General features: G+C 32.3%; 1 protein-coding gene across 6 annotated transcripts in view; it reads left to right on the plus strand.

Annotated features, from left to right (window-relative positions):
* LOC143249759 (dymeclin) overlaps window positions 1–13,007 on the plus strand; it is a 65,777-nt gene extending 52,770 nt beyond the window's left edge. For 5 of the 6 annotated variants that reach the window (XM_076500135.1, XM_076500137.1, XM_076500133.1 and 2 more), the window contains 2 exons: window positions 8,944–9,057; window positions 11,046–13,007. In XM_076500135.1, the coding sequence (XP_076356250.1) occupies window positions 8,944–9,057; window positions 11,046–11,195 (264 nt within the window). In that variant the 3' untranslated portion in view covers window positions 11,196–13,007. The other variant, XM_076500138.1, reaches the window with a different exon arrangement.
* The last annotated feature ends 4,442 nt before the right edge of the window (window positions 13,008–17,449 follow it).

Below are 17,449 nucleotides of genomic sequence, written 5' to 3' on the forward strand. Positions count from 1 at the left end.
CAAACTGTGCTAGCAAATCCATGTAAACATGCTAGCATATCAACAAATGTGGTAGATTAATGTAAATTAGATGAACAGATTGTGAATATGAATGAACTAATGCAAAGTAATTGAAAGATGGATAGATGGGTTGTAATAGCAAATCAGCAAATAAAGGGATTTACTCAAGAAGTGAATTACAAAATAAAGGTAGTGATAGAGCAAATCATAAGAAGGTTGATCAAAAAGAACAAATGCTTAAATTGTTGAAAACTCCTATGCAGAAACGAAATACTAACTTAGAAAAAGTAAACAAGCAGAAAATATAAATAAAAAAAAAAAATTAGAATTAGAGATGAGAGAGTATATACACACATCCAGAGAGACATTGTATTGACACAGAATTTAACATTCTCCAACCCACTAACATTACTGAAGAAATGAAAAACAACCCTCACGGGACACTTCTGGACTCTGTCCTTTTGCACAACTATTCCATCTTTGGGATCAGAGGAGAATATTATTGCAAAAATGACCTTATGAGTATGTTGGATCAGTTCCTTGGGAAGCATATTTCTCCTGATTCAAGTTGTTAGCTAGAACTAATAGTTGTTCAGAAGAACAGTGTGATCCAGCCTGCAACTGACTTTAAGGAAACAACTTGAGCAATCTTGGTTCACCTACCAGTATGTCTTTAGTAGAACTACAAAACTGTGACTTTAGAGCACAGGTTTGGTTTATACACCAAGAAGATGCATGTCAAACAAAATTCAGGATATTATTAAACAATCTTGACTCCAGACTTTTTAAGAAGCTTTAGTATATGCAATGGCATTTGAAGCAATGATGGTGCCAAGATTAAGCTATAACTAACAAAACAGGATGGGTCATTCTAACAAAAGAAAGTATTTTACAGGAAGGTAAACTAGAAACCAGGAAGCATGGAAGAAATATATAGATGATTAGGAAAGTGGGAAGCTATAGAGATTGTGGATCCCTTACCAAAACAACAGAAGCATTGTTTGTATGTGGCACTAAAACTTTCTGGAGACCTCCCAATGCATCTACAGAACTTACACAAGCAAAGTTAAATGTTACTGGTATCAGTAAAGCCACAAGAATTGACTTAAAGCAATTATTTTCTCCAAAGGACCAAACGTTCTTGGCAGTACTAACATTACAGGATGTTGAAATTATTTCAGTAACAATCAACCATCAAGGTGGCTTCCCTTGCATAAAAGAAAAGGTGGAAAGATTGTTTAGGACTGATTGAGAAGTCACAAATTTCATGATCTTCTAATGTTGCACTTATTGAAAAGAAATGTTGATCCATTCAATTATGTTTTGATTACTGTAATGTTAATGAGGTTACAGTGAAGGATTTATGTCCTTTTCCAAGGACTAATAGTACTTTTGATGCTTTGTTGGGTGCCAAGTGTTTTTTTTTTGTACTCAGGGTACCATCAAATGAAGATGGAGGATGAAGATATGGAGAAAATTGTATTTTTTTACAGCAATTTGTGGCAATTCAGAATGATGTCTTTTGACCTCTGTAATACTCGGCAATATTGAACAACCTATGGAACTTGTATAGTTTATATTGGAAAACCATCTTGGTGCACCTTGATGATATCAGTGTCTTTGGAAAGACCTTCCAAAACAAAATAAAAAGAGTGCAGGAAATCTTCCAGTGGTTCATAAAGCTCACATAAAACTACATTCAATGAAATGCCAGTTATTTCAGAAGGTGGTGAAATGACTAGTAAGATGGTGTACAAACACATTCCAAAAAGATAGTTTCAACTCATATTTGACCATGAGCTGACTATGTGGGTCAACTAAAATGTTTTCTTGGCTTTTGTACTCACTACCAAATATATGTTCTTAGATTTTCAAACACAGCCAAACCACTTCACAACCTAAAAGGGTGAAAAACCCTTCATTTGGGTTAGAACCTTTAAACAGATTAAAAATGTCCTGGCTTCAACACATCTAATGATTTTCAGATTCAGACTAACCTTTGATACTGGATACAGATTCCAGTATTTATGGAATAGGAGTAGTGCTATAAATAAAATAAGTACAATAGAGAGTGATAGCATATTGCATCAGAATGTTGAGCAAGCCTGAATGTAATTACTGTATTACCAGAAAAGATCCTTTGACTATAATGAGTACATTACATAATTTCATTATTATATTTATGAACAACCATTCTTGATTTAGTTAAATCATTCTGCTTTACGTTGGCTTCATAGTCGTAAAAGATCCAAGGAATAATTAACAAAATGGATTGGAAAGCTAGATCAGTACCATTAGAAGATTGAATACCATGCAAGCAGCAAGATTCATGGTAATAAAGACAGTCTTAGTTTATAATCTTGCCAAAAAAATTGCAAGAATTGTAAGAAGAAAGAAAAACTTTAGAACTGTTTACAGACTGCTGCTTCCAGAAATAGAAATCAAGATATGTGATCTATTATTATTTGCAGGGTGCAGTAACTAGAAAGACCAGCATAGGACCAAATCATAATGAGCTCATTGGAGCATGTTACACCTATTGTTTGTTAAACCGCAGAGAAGATGGAAAACTAAGATAGCACAAAATAATAATGGCATCTCAGGTGGAAATCTTAAAAAAAATGCTTGGTTAATGTCGGGAAAGTTTCTACCAGAGTGACATGAGAAGGGATGTTCAGGAATGGTGTCCAGCATTTATTTAAAGTATGTGCTGCAAAAGTCGAGCTATCTAAATCAAGGAGAGCAATACTTAAACTTTTCCAGATTGGAGCACCAATGGAGAAAGAATAACAGTTGACATCATAAGACCATTGTCAAAAACTAATATTAGAAACTAGTATATAACTGACAGTTATGGATTATTTTAAAACGTGATTAGAAACTTATGCAATCCCAAAAAAAGGAGTAGTTACAACAGTAAAAGGTCTGATTGATTAGTTCTGCACAAGAATCAGCTTTACTATGTTGCTTCACTCTGAAACGGGGAGAAACTTTGAGTTAGCAGTATTTGAGGAGTGTTGTAAATTATGAAATGTAAAGAAACCAAAACAATATTATTGTACCCCTAATCAGATGGAATGGTAGAACATTTCAACCATACACTAGAGTGAAAACTTTCCTGGTTTAGTAAAGAAAATAATATCAGTTGGGATCTGGAATTACCAACACTACTCATGATTTAGTGGGCATAAAGTTACAGCCTGATGATGATGAGATGAGAACTTGAACAGCCAGTGGATTGAATCATTGGGAAGCCACTGACTGGATGCAGACCTGCAAGATAATTGTAATGATTTTGTGTGGAATTTGCAAGAACAACTGGCTGAAGTACATCGACATATAATGGAGAATCTCATATTAGCTGGAGAAGCAATGAAATGAACAATAATGTCAAGTCATATTCACCTCACTTTTTTGAAGAATACCGTATTTGGTGTTGTAAAAATTTTAAGGTTTCTCTCATAAAAATGTTGAACTTAATCTCTCTCTGAGTACCTTGTTCAGAAGACAGTATGTACCTCAGCTGCTTTATGTTTGTGTTTTTTTAACAAGTGGTCCTTGTTGATTAAAACATTCTTAGTTTTGTAGTGAAATCCTTTTTTAAGTGACAGCTTACTTTTCAAATGTCAAGAGCTAAAAAGAACATTCCTAAAAGTGGGAGATGGTTTTGAATTATGGATTGTGATTGTTTCCAACTCTCACTTTGGTAAGTTATTGAATTTCTTAAAAACTTGTTTTTCAGACTTCCACCCATAGGCTCACACAAATCTTCCTACTGGCAAAAAACAAGAGAGAAAAATCATTCATTACTTCTGCCACACGAAGGTTATGTTTTCCACTTCTGTATGTGTGTGTGTGTGTTGCTAAATTTCTCAAACAGCTGAATGGACTTCAACTACAACCCAACTTAGAAGTGATTAATTTTTGGAAGGTCAAGGTCACATAAATGTCACAAAAATCCCTATCTTTTAGCATGAGGACTTATTTTTCACATTATTTTTACTCAGTCAAAAATGGTCAAATTTTGATGTAACTTGGTGGACATATGTAAAATATTATTTGTAATTGTTCTGCCAAATGTGGTCCATGTCCATTAATAACAATGGATGTACTAACACATTTTTGTATGATTTGAAAACTTATGATCAATGCTGTATGGCAGAGGTATACAATGTGCTGAGTGTCCCTCTAGGTAACGATTCATTTTAAAAAATATAAAAAAATAACTTCACTGGAACGTGTGTTTTTTGGACATACTCATGTGTTACCGAACATCCAAACAAATTTCTAGTGACAGTTTGCGTGTAAAGCTCAACCATTCTGAGACGGTTAGGGTTTTGCTCAAATTCATCATTTTTATTTTACCATGATCAAGTTAATGTTTTGTATGTTTCAGTTTTTCATACAGTTGTTTTTAGATTAGGCCTAAAGAATCATCTGACATTAAAAAGTTATAGCTATCAAGATTTTATGATCTGTGGTACCATCTAAAAAAAACGTTTTTTTTCACTTCTAAAATATTAAACTACAGAATGTCAAAGCCTATTATATTACAAAAAAAAATTGTTTTCAGGCACTCATCCAGAAAAGATTAAAACTTTTATTTAAGACAGTGTTTCCCAAACTGTACTACAAGGCACCCTGTAGTGCTGTGGTGAACTCACTCACAGGGGCACAGCCCGATATTTCAAATTTTCGAGGGAAGCACAGTGAGATCAACATCTGTTGGACACTCCACAAACTACTAACTCAAGGTAGTTCACAGATTTGACATTAGATTGTGCTACATTCCTTTCAGTGATGTTCTCAAATGTTTGAGATATGTTTTTGTTTACTTGTACTTTTGGTTATGCCAGTACCTTCTAAAATTTTCTTATTTTCATAAATTTTGTATATAAATATCTTTTGACTCTCTGGGTCCGTCACTAATCGAAATAACTGAAGGGTGTTGTGATCAAGTGTCTGTGAGGTCTAGCGAAGTTCAGTGAATTATTTTGTTGATTTGTAGTCCTTGTGCATAAAAATGGAAATATTTTTTTTAATATTAATGAGAAATGTGGGAGTGAAGAAAAGGATGATGAACCACAGACCAGTGACAAAGTTGTGAAAAAACAGAAGTATTGGAAATATGACAATATTTATATATTTATCCAGATTTTGGTTTTACTTCAGTAGATAAGAATCGTAAAGAGTCTCCACAGAGTGTATTATGTCTGTAAGTTTTGGCTCTGGAGTGCATGCGTTCAAGTAAACAAAAATGCCACTTAGAGACCAGTCATCCTAACATGGCTAGTAAATTCCATGATTATTTTACCAGAAAGTTAAAAGAACTGAAAGAACAAAAAGTTACATTTTTGAAACAAACATCAATACGAAGCATTGTTTTACTAGCATCCATCAGGGTGTGGCATATAGAGTTGCAATATGTTAAAAGCCTCACACCATCACAGAAGAACTGATTTTGCTGGCTGCAGTGGATATGTGAACATTATGATTGGTGAATCTTCAGTAAGACTGCTTTTAAAGGTACCTGTATCTAACAATATTGTAAGTTGTAAAATTCAACACATGGCTGAAGACCTCAACATTCAGCTAATTGAAAGAATGAAAGAGAAGGATTTCGAGTTACAGCTAGATAAGGCGATAGATAGTAACAAGGATGCCCATTTGATTTGCTACACACTGTTCATGGAAGACCTTCTCTCTTGTAAAAGTATCACTGCAGTTACAAAAGCTCAAGACTTGTTTGAGGTCCTTGACACTTTTATGTGTGAAAATAACTTGGACTGGACTAAGTGTGTTGGCAACTTTACTGATGGTGGTTGCTCTGCTCAGCTGTTATGGATGATTGCAGGCCCTTGATGCACTGTGGACCCCCTGTATAATCCACAGGGAAGTCCTTGTGTCACATCAAAGTACCTGAGTCCTCCACTGAACATAGTCCTGGAAAGTGTGTTGAAAGTGGTGAACTTTATAGAAATTTGGCCACAGAAAGTGAGGGTTTTTAAAAAAAACTGTGAGGATATGGGATCTGAGCACACATCTTTGTTGTACTACTGTAGGTCATGATGGCTCTCTCATGAGGGTGTACTGTCCTGTGTGTTCAAATTATGATAGAAATTCTACACTTGTCTTGAAGAAGAACACAAATGTGCTAAAAACTTCTTGGATACTGATTTTCTGTCAAAATTAACATACCTGTGCAGTCTCTTCGAATAACTGAATGCGTTGGATCTCTCTCTACAGGGAAGCAACATGCACATTCTGAAACTTGCAGAGAAGGTTTCAACATTCAGTGAAAAGTTATTACTATGGAGAAGATGAGTGAAGATGGTGGTAAAGACTGTTTCCCCCTGTTGCAGCAGTTTGTTACATCCACTGAAGTTGATTTTACCCATGAACTAAAATCTATTTTTGAGGAGCTCCTAACACAGCTCAGTGACTGGTTTGAAAATTACTTTCCAAAAGTTATGGAAAAGTTTGCATGGATCCAAGACCCATTCAAGGTTAAGACTCCATCTGAATTTACCTCTGCAGAAGAAGAAAATCTTATTGAGCTGTCTTCTGACAAGAATTTAAAAACAAAATTTGGCAGCATGGAACTAAATGAGTTTTGGATATCAGTAAAAGATGAATATCTGCTGCTAAGTGCTAAAGCTTAGCAAATCCTAATTCCATTTGCGACGTCATATCTCTGCAAAGCTGGGTTTTCAGCAGTTGCTGTGATAAAAAGCAAGTACCATGCGAAAATCAAGGTGGAACAGGAAGTGAAGGTGTTGGTGGTGTCCAATCTGATTCCAAGGTTTGAGAAGCTGTTCAGTACACACATCCCACAAGTAATTGTGGTTATTTAAAAATGAAATAAAAATATTGTTTTTACTTTTAATTTATATGTTTTATTTTTTCAAACAGCTACTAAGTTGTTAAGACATATATACTTAAAGTATAAAGCTGTTTGAACCTAACTACTTAATAAATAGAACTGTTAAGTTTTTTTTTTTTGCTTAGGAGCATCATGAAAAAATTGCTAAGACACTAAGGGTGCCATGAACCAAGCAAGTTTGGGATATGTTGATTTATGAAAACTTTTTGGTATCAAACTTGACAAAGAGCAAATGTTCTGTTTAAATAAAATAACAGGATTTTCTTTCCTAGATATGTTTTAAATTTTTTTTTTTTTATAATAAGATGGGTTTTCCTCTTCTAGATATGTATTTAAAAATCTTTTTTTATTGTAAGATAGGAGTTTTCTCTCCTAGATGTGTCTTTTAAAAAGTTTTTACAGTAAGATAGATACTTTTGTACTGCATTATACAAAGATTTTTACTCATATATTACTTCATGAAGTTTTTTGTTTGTAAAACATACCAGTCTTCAGTTATACATTAAAAGTCTTAACCCTAGCCTTTCCAGTGTCCAACTTTTGTAAGTACATTTTTTTAAAATATTATGCACAACATTGCTTGTAGGTGTCTAGCTTTCTTAATTTCAGAGGTTTAACATGAGTCACATACAAATTATTGAACAAAAATGCTGTGAATATTGCATTTAATCATTTGTATGTAATTGAAAATTTGTATATATTTTACATAGAAAATGTGTTATTTCTATCGGTTATTTGTACTGAGTGTTTTTAATGGGCAACATTTATTTAATATGTTGCAGTGCATTGGTTGTGCTGGTATTGAATGGTATAGAAATAAGTTTGTGATTTCAGGTTGACATCTGTGGTGCTTTCTGTCCAAACCAAGACTTCAGTTTTATGATGTCTTATCCTTCAAGAGCTACTTTATATGTTTATAGGAAAAAATGTTTTGGGGCATTTTCCAATATATTCTTTGATATTTGAGTCTCTTTGATCAGTAGTGCCAAATGGAACTTGATTAGGTTATGGTATATTTAACTTTAATCATTGTTAGACTTGGCTTCAACATTCCATCATGTTTTACATGTGGGACCAGTCAATTACCATCTAGGGTAGTTAAGCTTTTAACATGTGATTCATAATGGTCTTTGTATGTGATTTTTTTCTTTATTTTTGTTGTTTGATACATTTCATTCAATCACAAGTTATAGAGAACTCTGTTATGTGTGTGTACTGTGCTGTTAGTAACTCATTTGTAACTGAGTGCATTTCTTGGTTTTTGAAGTTATAAATATTTGTGCCTTGTGTTTGTGAGTAGTACCCAATAATTGTTAACGACTTTATAGGAGTTTTTGGTGTAACTTTTCAAACTTCTGCAGTATGTCAGTTATGTTTTTTATTAAATTTTGCATTCCTAGCTGGATATTGTGATGTTGTAAATATCCCAGATCATTTAAATAACTGTGTGTAAAAATTCTTCAAAAATACTCAGTTTTATGTAGATACCAAAATATTCTCATCAATGAAGCTTTATTTATTTATTTATGTCTTTACATTATATTACCAGAAATATAAACATCACTGAACATCTTCTACTGTTGTTTTGTTTTTTAAGACTGATTTTAAAAGTGATATAAGTACTGCTTTGGGGTTATTCTAAATTATATAAAATCTCATGACTTGACAATATATTACAAATCATATCATGATAATTGTTTCCATTTTTATATTTCTGATGTTTGTAATATGAAAGTTGAACTAAGAAATTTAAACTATTTATTGTTCAGAACTATGCTTAGAGACAAACTTATTTCACACTGTTACAATATTTTTTTTGAGTAAAGAAACTAATATGGCATTTGGTGTATTTTTGTAAGGTAATGAACAGGTGAAGACTGAATAGTCATACAGGTAGAATTCAAAAAGAATAATATATTACAATATATGTTTAATGGTATATTTCTTTTTCTTCCAAATTGGTTATTGTACTGAAATAACTTTAGGCAGATTGATATAGTTAGTAGTTTGGCACTTGAATGACAAACATTAACCATCTTGTTTACTTGATTACTTAACAGGTCCTGACATATTTCTCAGCTAGACTAGATGCAACAGATGCACATTTGACTGTCTCTGAAGTTTATGAGCTTATTCGAGAAGCCTCTTTACAGTGGCCTAGAGATAAACTAAAGGTAAGTAACATCTCTATGTATTGTTTATATCAAACTGGGACATTCTTAATATTATTTAGATGTATCCCCAGAATTAATTGGTTACATGTTGTAAATGTCATGTCATTGTTAGATGATACATGCATACATATGTATATGTAACAACCTTACAGTATGAAGAGATATTGAACTCGGATATCCATTCAACTTATGCGTAAACTGATCACTGTGTTAACTGTAGAACGAGATTTTGTAGTATGAAGACTTTAGTTTAGTGAAATTTAGTGTATTCTTCTTACATTATTTGTCCAAATAGTTTAATTGTGAATGGTTCAACTCTAAAGTGTTCAGTATTTTTTTTTCCTAAAATACTGTGTATTAAAAAAGTATCTGGTAGAATCTGTATCTAACCTATATAAAAGCCAGTGTGTGTCACATCACACTTGATTTCTTGAAATAGAAGGATTCATGAAAGCTAAAATGCATTTTTCCAGATAGAATAGTTTGATTTATGTTTGATCATTACAATTTTAGTGACAGGGTGCAAAAGAGCTATGAAACCTTATAAGAGTAGTGAGTCTCGGTATATTAAGCCTAAAGCAACAATATAAGTGTGGGATCACCTAGTCTAGAGTCAAGTGCATAAAATTTATCCTGAAAGTAAATATATCATTCAACTTTAAACTCAAATCATTTCAGAATTAAGTTACTTTCTATTATATCATCAACATCTTTTTGTGAAAACAAACATCTTTAATCAGTGTAGACTCTAAATTAAGAAATCAACAAATATTTTTCAAGTTTTATTGTCTGTACATTTCAATTTATACTTTCAGTACATAGACTTATACACTGGCTTTTCTGTATATTAGAAGTTGTCATTTAACTGATTTTTACCAATTATTATTCTATAAATATGCCATGAATTTAGTTTATGAATGACAACACTGATAGCCATATCCAAGTGTTATGCTGTGTTATTAATTTGCAAGGGAATTTACGAATATTGATCATCACAAATGCACTTTTCTGCCTCATTTCTTTTTGGTCAAGCTTGATTTTGCAAAATATATTTACTTCAGTTAGTTATAAAATGTGAGATTAAAGTATACTGTGGGGTAGTAGTGCTTTCCCAGTTATTTTTGATAGACTATATGTTATTTATATAATAGGCAAATGTCTGTCTGTCATGCTGTGTTTCTCCTAAACAGTTAATCATAGGAAAAAAATTATAAGTACATTAAAGGAAAATTATTCATTTTTTGCAATTCTTAAATTACTTATTGTTATTGATCTGTCAGTCTTCATATTAATTTTTATATTGGTCTTGTATACTTATACAATTTTATTGTACTATCTCACATGAACTAAATTGAATACCTTTCCTTTGATAGTACTTTTATAAATTACAACTGTCAAATAACTTGCTTTGGTAGCAGTCTTTTCTTGTGTTCAGTAAAATAACAAGGAACTGTGGCATCCAACAGACAAAAATTTTCCCACAGCTACTCAGTGAACCTGAGTACTCATTATTGTGCTGGATGCATTCATTGAATTCAAATCCAAATGTATTTCTAACCATACATTGCAATCAGTCTCCTTTGCTTAAAAGAAATGCAGTATAATTTTTGTTATTGAAATAACACATTAAATGACAAAAGAGAGTTGCAAACAGCTCTCTAGACAAGCAAATTGCATATATGCTATAATCCAAGGTTGACTGCACATTTTTTATTTACTCATCACTATTTTTAGGACATTTAACACTGAACAGTTTCATTAGACATTGTGGTAACAATATATTTTTTTAGTTATATACATCTCGTAAAGTTAAAAACAAAATACATTTTTGATACATTACTCTTTTGTATAATTTTTGTATCTTTTGTGATTCACAGCTGAATAAAGTAGCATTGTTTCTACATTTATTTTGTTTTTTTATCCAGCAGTATATATATGTTGTATATTGAGCACTAAATTAGTGTAAAAATACTGTATTGAAATTTCAGAAATTTCCAGAGCTGAAGTTTAAGTATGTTGAAGAAGAACAGCCTGAAGAGTTCTTTATTCCATATGTTTGGTCTTTAGTATACCATTATTCTGACTTGTATTGGAATACACACAATATCATATTGTTCAACCCACACAAGGGTACTTGAAAGAAGACTTGTTAACATGCCCTTCAGAATGTAGATTTTGGTTCAGACTCTTGGCCATGTTGTATGTTGTACAGAAATATAAAGATTTGAAAATAACACATGAATTTGTGCATGTGCATGTGTGAATAACTAGAAATTCTTATCACCAAAGTGTTTGTGTGGAAAAAATGTATGCTTTATTGTTCTAAATTCTTTCTGATTTCAGCTTTAACATCCAATGTGTATATCTAAACTAGGCTGATCACCAATGCCATAAAGATGTGTGTATGTGTGAAACTTTGTTATAGTCCTAGAATAGAAAAGTGGAGTAAACCAAGATTTATAATAACATTTTATAGAAAGAATAGTGCAAGATAAAACAGAATTAACCCTTAAATGACCAAAAATTAGCATGTTATGAATAATATTAACTGCAGCCATAATGGAAAATTACACTAAACTGTAGTGATCAAGAAGAGATATTTAGTGAAAAGAATTAGATATTTTAGAAACATGCTAATGAAAAGTGTTGAGATTAATCAAACAAAGATGACACTAGCTGTGAGAGAATTGTGAAGATGTTAAGGTGAGACAAGCTGGTAATTAAAGGGATTTCTAGTTTAAAACAGGAGGTCAAAAGATGGACTATTAGCATCACCTTAAAGCAGTAAACTGTGGTAATTATAGAAATACACACTTCTTTTTCCTTTCCATTAGAAAGAAAGTTATTGAACAGAATTTGTAAACAGAAGGGAAATTACTCATGTATTTGTCACTTTCACAGTTAGTGTACTAATGAATTTTCTTAATACACCACTTGTAGAGTTCTGTACTTTGCTGTGGTTTTCTATGGAAACAAATCCTAGTTATAAATGTCTTTTTTTTTTTTTGTGGTCTGTTCTTTCAAGAAGTGCTGTGAAAAAAGAGTGTGTGTAAAGATTGAACTTGTAATTTTTGTGGTATCAGTTACAGTAAAAATGTTAAAGATCAAGTGGATATGAGTTGTAAAAACTATAGTTGGGAAATCCACTTATAATTTCAAAAAGGAATAATTTTTGTGTAACTGAGACATTCTTGAAATAATCTTCCTGAATAAGAGCAAAAAAAATGTGAGTTGTGTCTATAACCTAAACAGTTTCCTTATTTTACTAATTAATATGAATGGTCTCAATATGGTTTTATGTGATTGCTGGCTATGAAAGAAACAAAGATAATATGAGTATTATGGAATTAAACATTTTATTTTTGCAAAGAAAAAGTAGTGCTTAGCAATTTATTTACAACTTGTTTTTCTTTGCAGTTTAAATTTGAAGTTGTGTACAATATGTTTAGAAAAATAGGCTGATATTATACTGTGTTTAAACTTGCAGCTCTTGTCCAGCATTATACCTTGTAACATTACTTCGCATTATCAAACCATAATTATTCTCGTATCTATGTTTTTAAAATCCTTCCTAAATTTGACAGCACACCCAATGTGGAGTATTCTGAACCACTACAGAGGGCAGACACAATTTTCTTTAATTTTCTGAACTCTTTATGTAAGCATTAAAAACAGAGTTTACAGTAATTCTTTTTTTCCAGTTCTAGGATTTCCATAAAATATTTAAGACTGTATTTGAATTGTAACACCTGCTCATCAGTTTATGAAGTTTAGTTGTTTACTTTTATTACATATACTTCTATCTCAGTATTAATAGTCATTACTGTTACGTGCAATATTCTTGAATAAAATTAGAATATTTAACTCACAATATTGTAAACTATTGTACTTCATAGATTAAGGTATTTGTAAAATGGAATTTGGAATAAAATTTTTATTATTAGTCTACAGTTTATTGATTAAATTTTATCAGTTTCTAACAGGATTGTCTGTTTTACTACATTTATCCTAATTATTCCATCTGAATGACATATGCAGAGAGAAAGACTGAATTAGAAATTTTTGTTGAAGTCTTTGAAATATAAATTTTGTGTTTTTAATATAAAAAATCCAGCTAAGCAAAAACTTTGTTGTTTTCAGAACTGAAATGTGTGAATGTTAAAATAAAACTCTCAAGATAAATGCAATCACTTTGAGCCCCTTAGTGACACAAAGGTATATCTGCAAACATACAATGCTGGAAATCAGGTTTCAATATCCATGGTGAGCAGAGCACAAATAGCCCATTGTGTAGCCTTGTGCTTAACTACAAACATAGAAACAAATCACTTTGAAGGAGATAGTAATGTAATTAAGGAAGTGTAACAGACTGAGCTGTGTTTGCTATGCTGAGGCTTAAATTTTAAGTTTGGACTATGTATATTATACAAGTGATCATTAATAAAAGACAAGATAATTATCTTAATCATTCTGGAATGCTCCAATTAACCATTGTGCAATCTATTCATGAAAGTAACTTTTATTAAATGAAGCATTAGTCAGTAGCTTGTATTACTAGAGCATATTGTTGTATGTTTACAAAATATTTTGTTGCATCTAAAACAAAAAGATATCTAAAAGATACAAGAGGGAAATGACACCAAATTGTACAGCATTTTTCATGAGTATTTATAGAAAAAATAATTATCTAGTTTATTAAAAATGTTAGATGTTGGGAACTTCTCTCTTTTTTCCGAAGAAGAAATCAAACTGAAGTTTTTGTAATAACTTTAAACAGTAAGTTTCCTTATGTCATGAACTTGGATCGACAAGTAATTTACATGTAGAACTGGTTCCTTAAATAATAAAATATAAACACAATTTTAAATGCCCTTACACCCTTCTAAGACTAGTACACTAATTTGAGAGTAACTCAAAGTTGCCGTCCGATGGGATATCGTCTGGACAGGAAAAGTGTGTGATGAACGCTTAATACATTTTTGTTCATATAATCTAAACTGATGGCACTGTGATAAAACATAGCATCTTAACATAGCAATGTTTGTAACTTTTAAATGCACTGTAATTTTGAAATTGTTATGCTTGGTTTTAAATTTTAATTCATAGTTTCAGTTGGTGTAATTACGGTCAAATTGCAAATGGTGTGTGTAACATGAATTGTTATTTGGTGAGTGGTCATTTTATGTATTTATAAATGGTATAACTTTTGGTTACAGTCTAGCAAGAAGACAGTTATGACTTTTTTTTCGTCATAGGTATGTAGGTAATTTTATCACATTGGAGAATTTTTAAAATTTACATTATATTCATAACAGATGGAAAGGTTTCAAAAAATGTTATCAAACATAATTATTATTAATGAACAAAGAAGAATTTCTGTAAAATAATGAGAAAAATGTTACATAATATAACATACTTAGGATTATAAAAATCACAAAGCAACAGTTTTAACATGCTATTTCCTGACAAGTAACAATGATAGTCTCTACTAGTTAATTTTAAAGTTTCATAAAAGTACTGGAACTAATTTATAGAGTAAAAAATTCTGATTCTGCTAAATATATATATTTTACTTTGCCCCAAAGAAAGGATTGTTTTATTTCATGTTCAACAAGCCATTAATTAGTAATATTGAACATGGTGTAATTTTGGTTTATAATTTATGTAGTTAATTCCTGAGAAAATTTACGTAGAAAATAGTTTTTTAAAAAAAATTCTTACATTATTTTAATGCAGTGGTTTTAAAAGAGAATACCACATTTTCAACAGCTATCATTTTCTTTTTTGAAATTCGTGTAAAATGAGAATTTTTGTAGTAATAAATTGATCTTTTCCTGATTTCTGCATTTTTTTTCTCATCGTGAAACAAGTGTTGGGTAACAACCCAACACCTCACTAGAGATATTTTGATGAAGAATAGGAATGAATATTTTTGGGACATTACTGTTAGTAAAATTTTCTTTAAACTATTTATTACATGAAACTCGATAATTGTTTGCTAGATTACCCTTTTAGCTAGGAGCCATAGGCCTAATTTAATTTGTTACAACAATGTATCGTTTTTTGGTTAATATAACGAAGTATGGAAATATGCTGGAAAGGTAAAATAAAAACACCTGCAGTTTTTTTGTTGTTAATAATACTTGATTTCGTCATTTAAATTTTGTTCACCAAACGGTTAATTATAAAATATGTTTATATCTGTACCCAAAGTTTTCATCTGTAACAGTATTACAAAAAACAAAACCTGATTTAACGAGTTTACATTTTTTAGCAAGAGGAAACGTTTTTTTTCTAGATATCTGACTGGCCCGACATGGCCACGTGGTTAAGGTGCTCGACTCGTAATCTGAGGGACTCACTAAACTGGGGGCGTTATACGTTACGGTTAATCCCATGATTCGTTGGTAAAAGAGTTGACGGTGGGTGGTGATGACTAGCTGACTTCCCTTCAGTCTGAAACTGCTAAATTAGGGACGGCTAGAGCAGATATTCCTCGAGTGCTAAATTAGGGACGGCTAGAGCAGATATTCCTCGAGTGCTAAATTAGGGTCGGCTAGAACAGATAGCCCTTCTATAGCTAGAACAGATATTCCTCGAGTAGTTTTGTGCGAAATTCAAAAACAAGATATCTGAGCAGATTTTTTCTACACCTTTTTACTTCAGTAAGTTGGATGATAGATGCAGAAGGAAAAATAATGTAGTGAGAAGTGTAAATGAGTTATACACAGTCAGTAAAAAAAAAAACAAATCGGAAAACGAAACTTTGTCATACCAATTTACAATAAAACAAACTGTAGAATATGGCAAGTGAATCGTGAGATTAAAATGAAAGTAAAACAACGACCTCTCTTTAAGTCAGTCAACGACTGCTGGATAACAAGTACGTGACTTTATGAGAATGAGATCAAATTTGAAACAATTCCAGGTTAATTTTGAGGGAGATCTAAATCTGCTTATGATTGTTGTACAATTCTATACGCCGCGCTTTCAATAAAGTTCTATTATCAGAAAAGGAAAACTAGAGATCCTCACTTCTTTGTTTACGCTTATGATAAACGAGACATGTTTAGTATCTCTTAAAGTAGTTATTCAGCATCTTGGTCCAGCGAGAAGAAAGTCTTGAACGTACAGATTTGTAACCAAGTGAAAAATATGCATTAAAAGTGTGAAAAATTACTATGTATAGTTATAGAAGGGCTTGTGGTATTCAAGTAATTGTGAGCTATTTATATCGTTCGTTTATGAGACTAGAAGCCCTTATAGTGCAGAACAACTTACGTGGTTCATTTAATAGTAATGTGCATATATAATATTAGGTCATAATAAAACTAATATTCAATTTATGACTTCGTGAATTTGCAGAAGTTTGAGTGTGGTACATTAAAACGCTTTTGAATGTACAAAACATAAATTCACATGACAACCATATCTGATATAAAGTCACAGTGGAACGGGATACATCAGAACTATAGTAAGAGATTGTCGTAACATGAGTAGTTGATTACTACCTAGAATAAATCGCTTTTGGAAAGTGTTTTAATTGCCTTCTTTGACGCAAGATGTCCATGTACTTGCATTATAAAGATAGGTGGGCCCGGCATGGCCAGGTGGGTTAAGGCGTGTGACTCGTAATCTGAGGGTCGCGGGTTCGCATCGCCGTCGCACTAAATATGCTCGCCATTTCAGCCGTGGGGGCGTTATAATGTGACGGTCATTCCCACTATTCATTGGTAAAGAGTAGCCCAAGAGTTGGCGGTGGGTGGTGATGACTCTCTGCCTTCCCTCTAGGTTTACACTGCTAAATTAGGGAGGGCTTGCGCAGATAGCCTTCGAATAGCTTTGCGCGAATTTTAAAAATAAACAATAAAGATAGGTTCAGAACGGGGATATCCAAACGAATACTGATCAACTTTGGGCATCAGGAGCAACCAGAAAGTGGCCTGGAACGAATCGTACTTTACCATTGTGAGCAATACGTGGCGTTTTGCAACAGATGAGAATTAACGAACACAAAGGTCAGTGGCAAAAGCAGTTAACGTGTCTCAGACAAAAGTAATAAAATTAAAAAAATATTTCCTCCTGGAAAAGCGACAGTTGTTTCGATGACATATTTGTTTGTTGTTTTTTAAAGTTAAACACAAAGCTACACATTGTGCTATCTATGCTCTAATCACCTCGGGTATAGAAACTCAGTTTCTAGCGTTGTAAGTCTGGAGATATACATAGCAGTGTGCCATTGGGGATACTACATATTTTTTCATCCATTGTGCATCTCAAGCAGCTGGAGGGTGAAACTGGGATTCATAGTATTCCATATGAAGACATATCGATCAAGCCTCTGGAGGCAGAGAATGTGATTTCTTTAAAGATTGAATAACTGAAATAGACG

Source organism: Tachypleus tridentatus, chromosome 4 (assembly GCF_004210375.1).
Source record: "Tachypleus tridentatus isolate NWPU-2018 chromosome 4, ASM421037v1, whole genome shotgun sequence".
In the NCBI taxonomy this organism is placed as follows: Eukaryota; Metazoa; Arthropoda; class Merostomata; order Xiphosura; family Limulidae; genus Tachypleus; species Tachypleus tridentatus.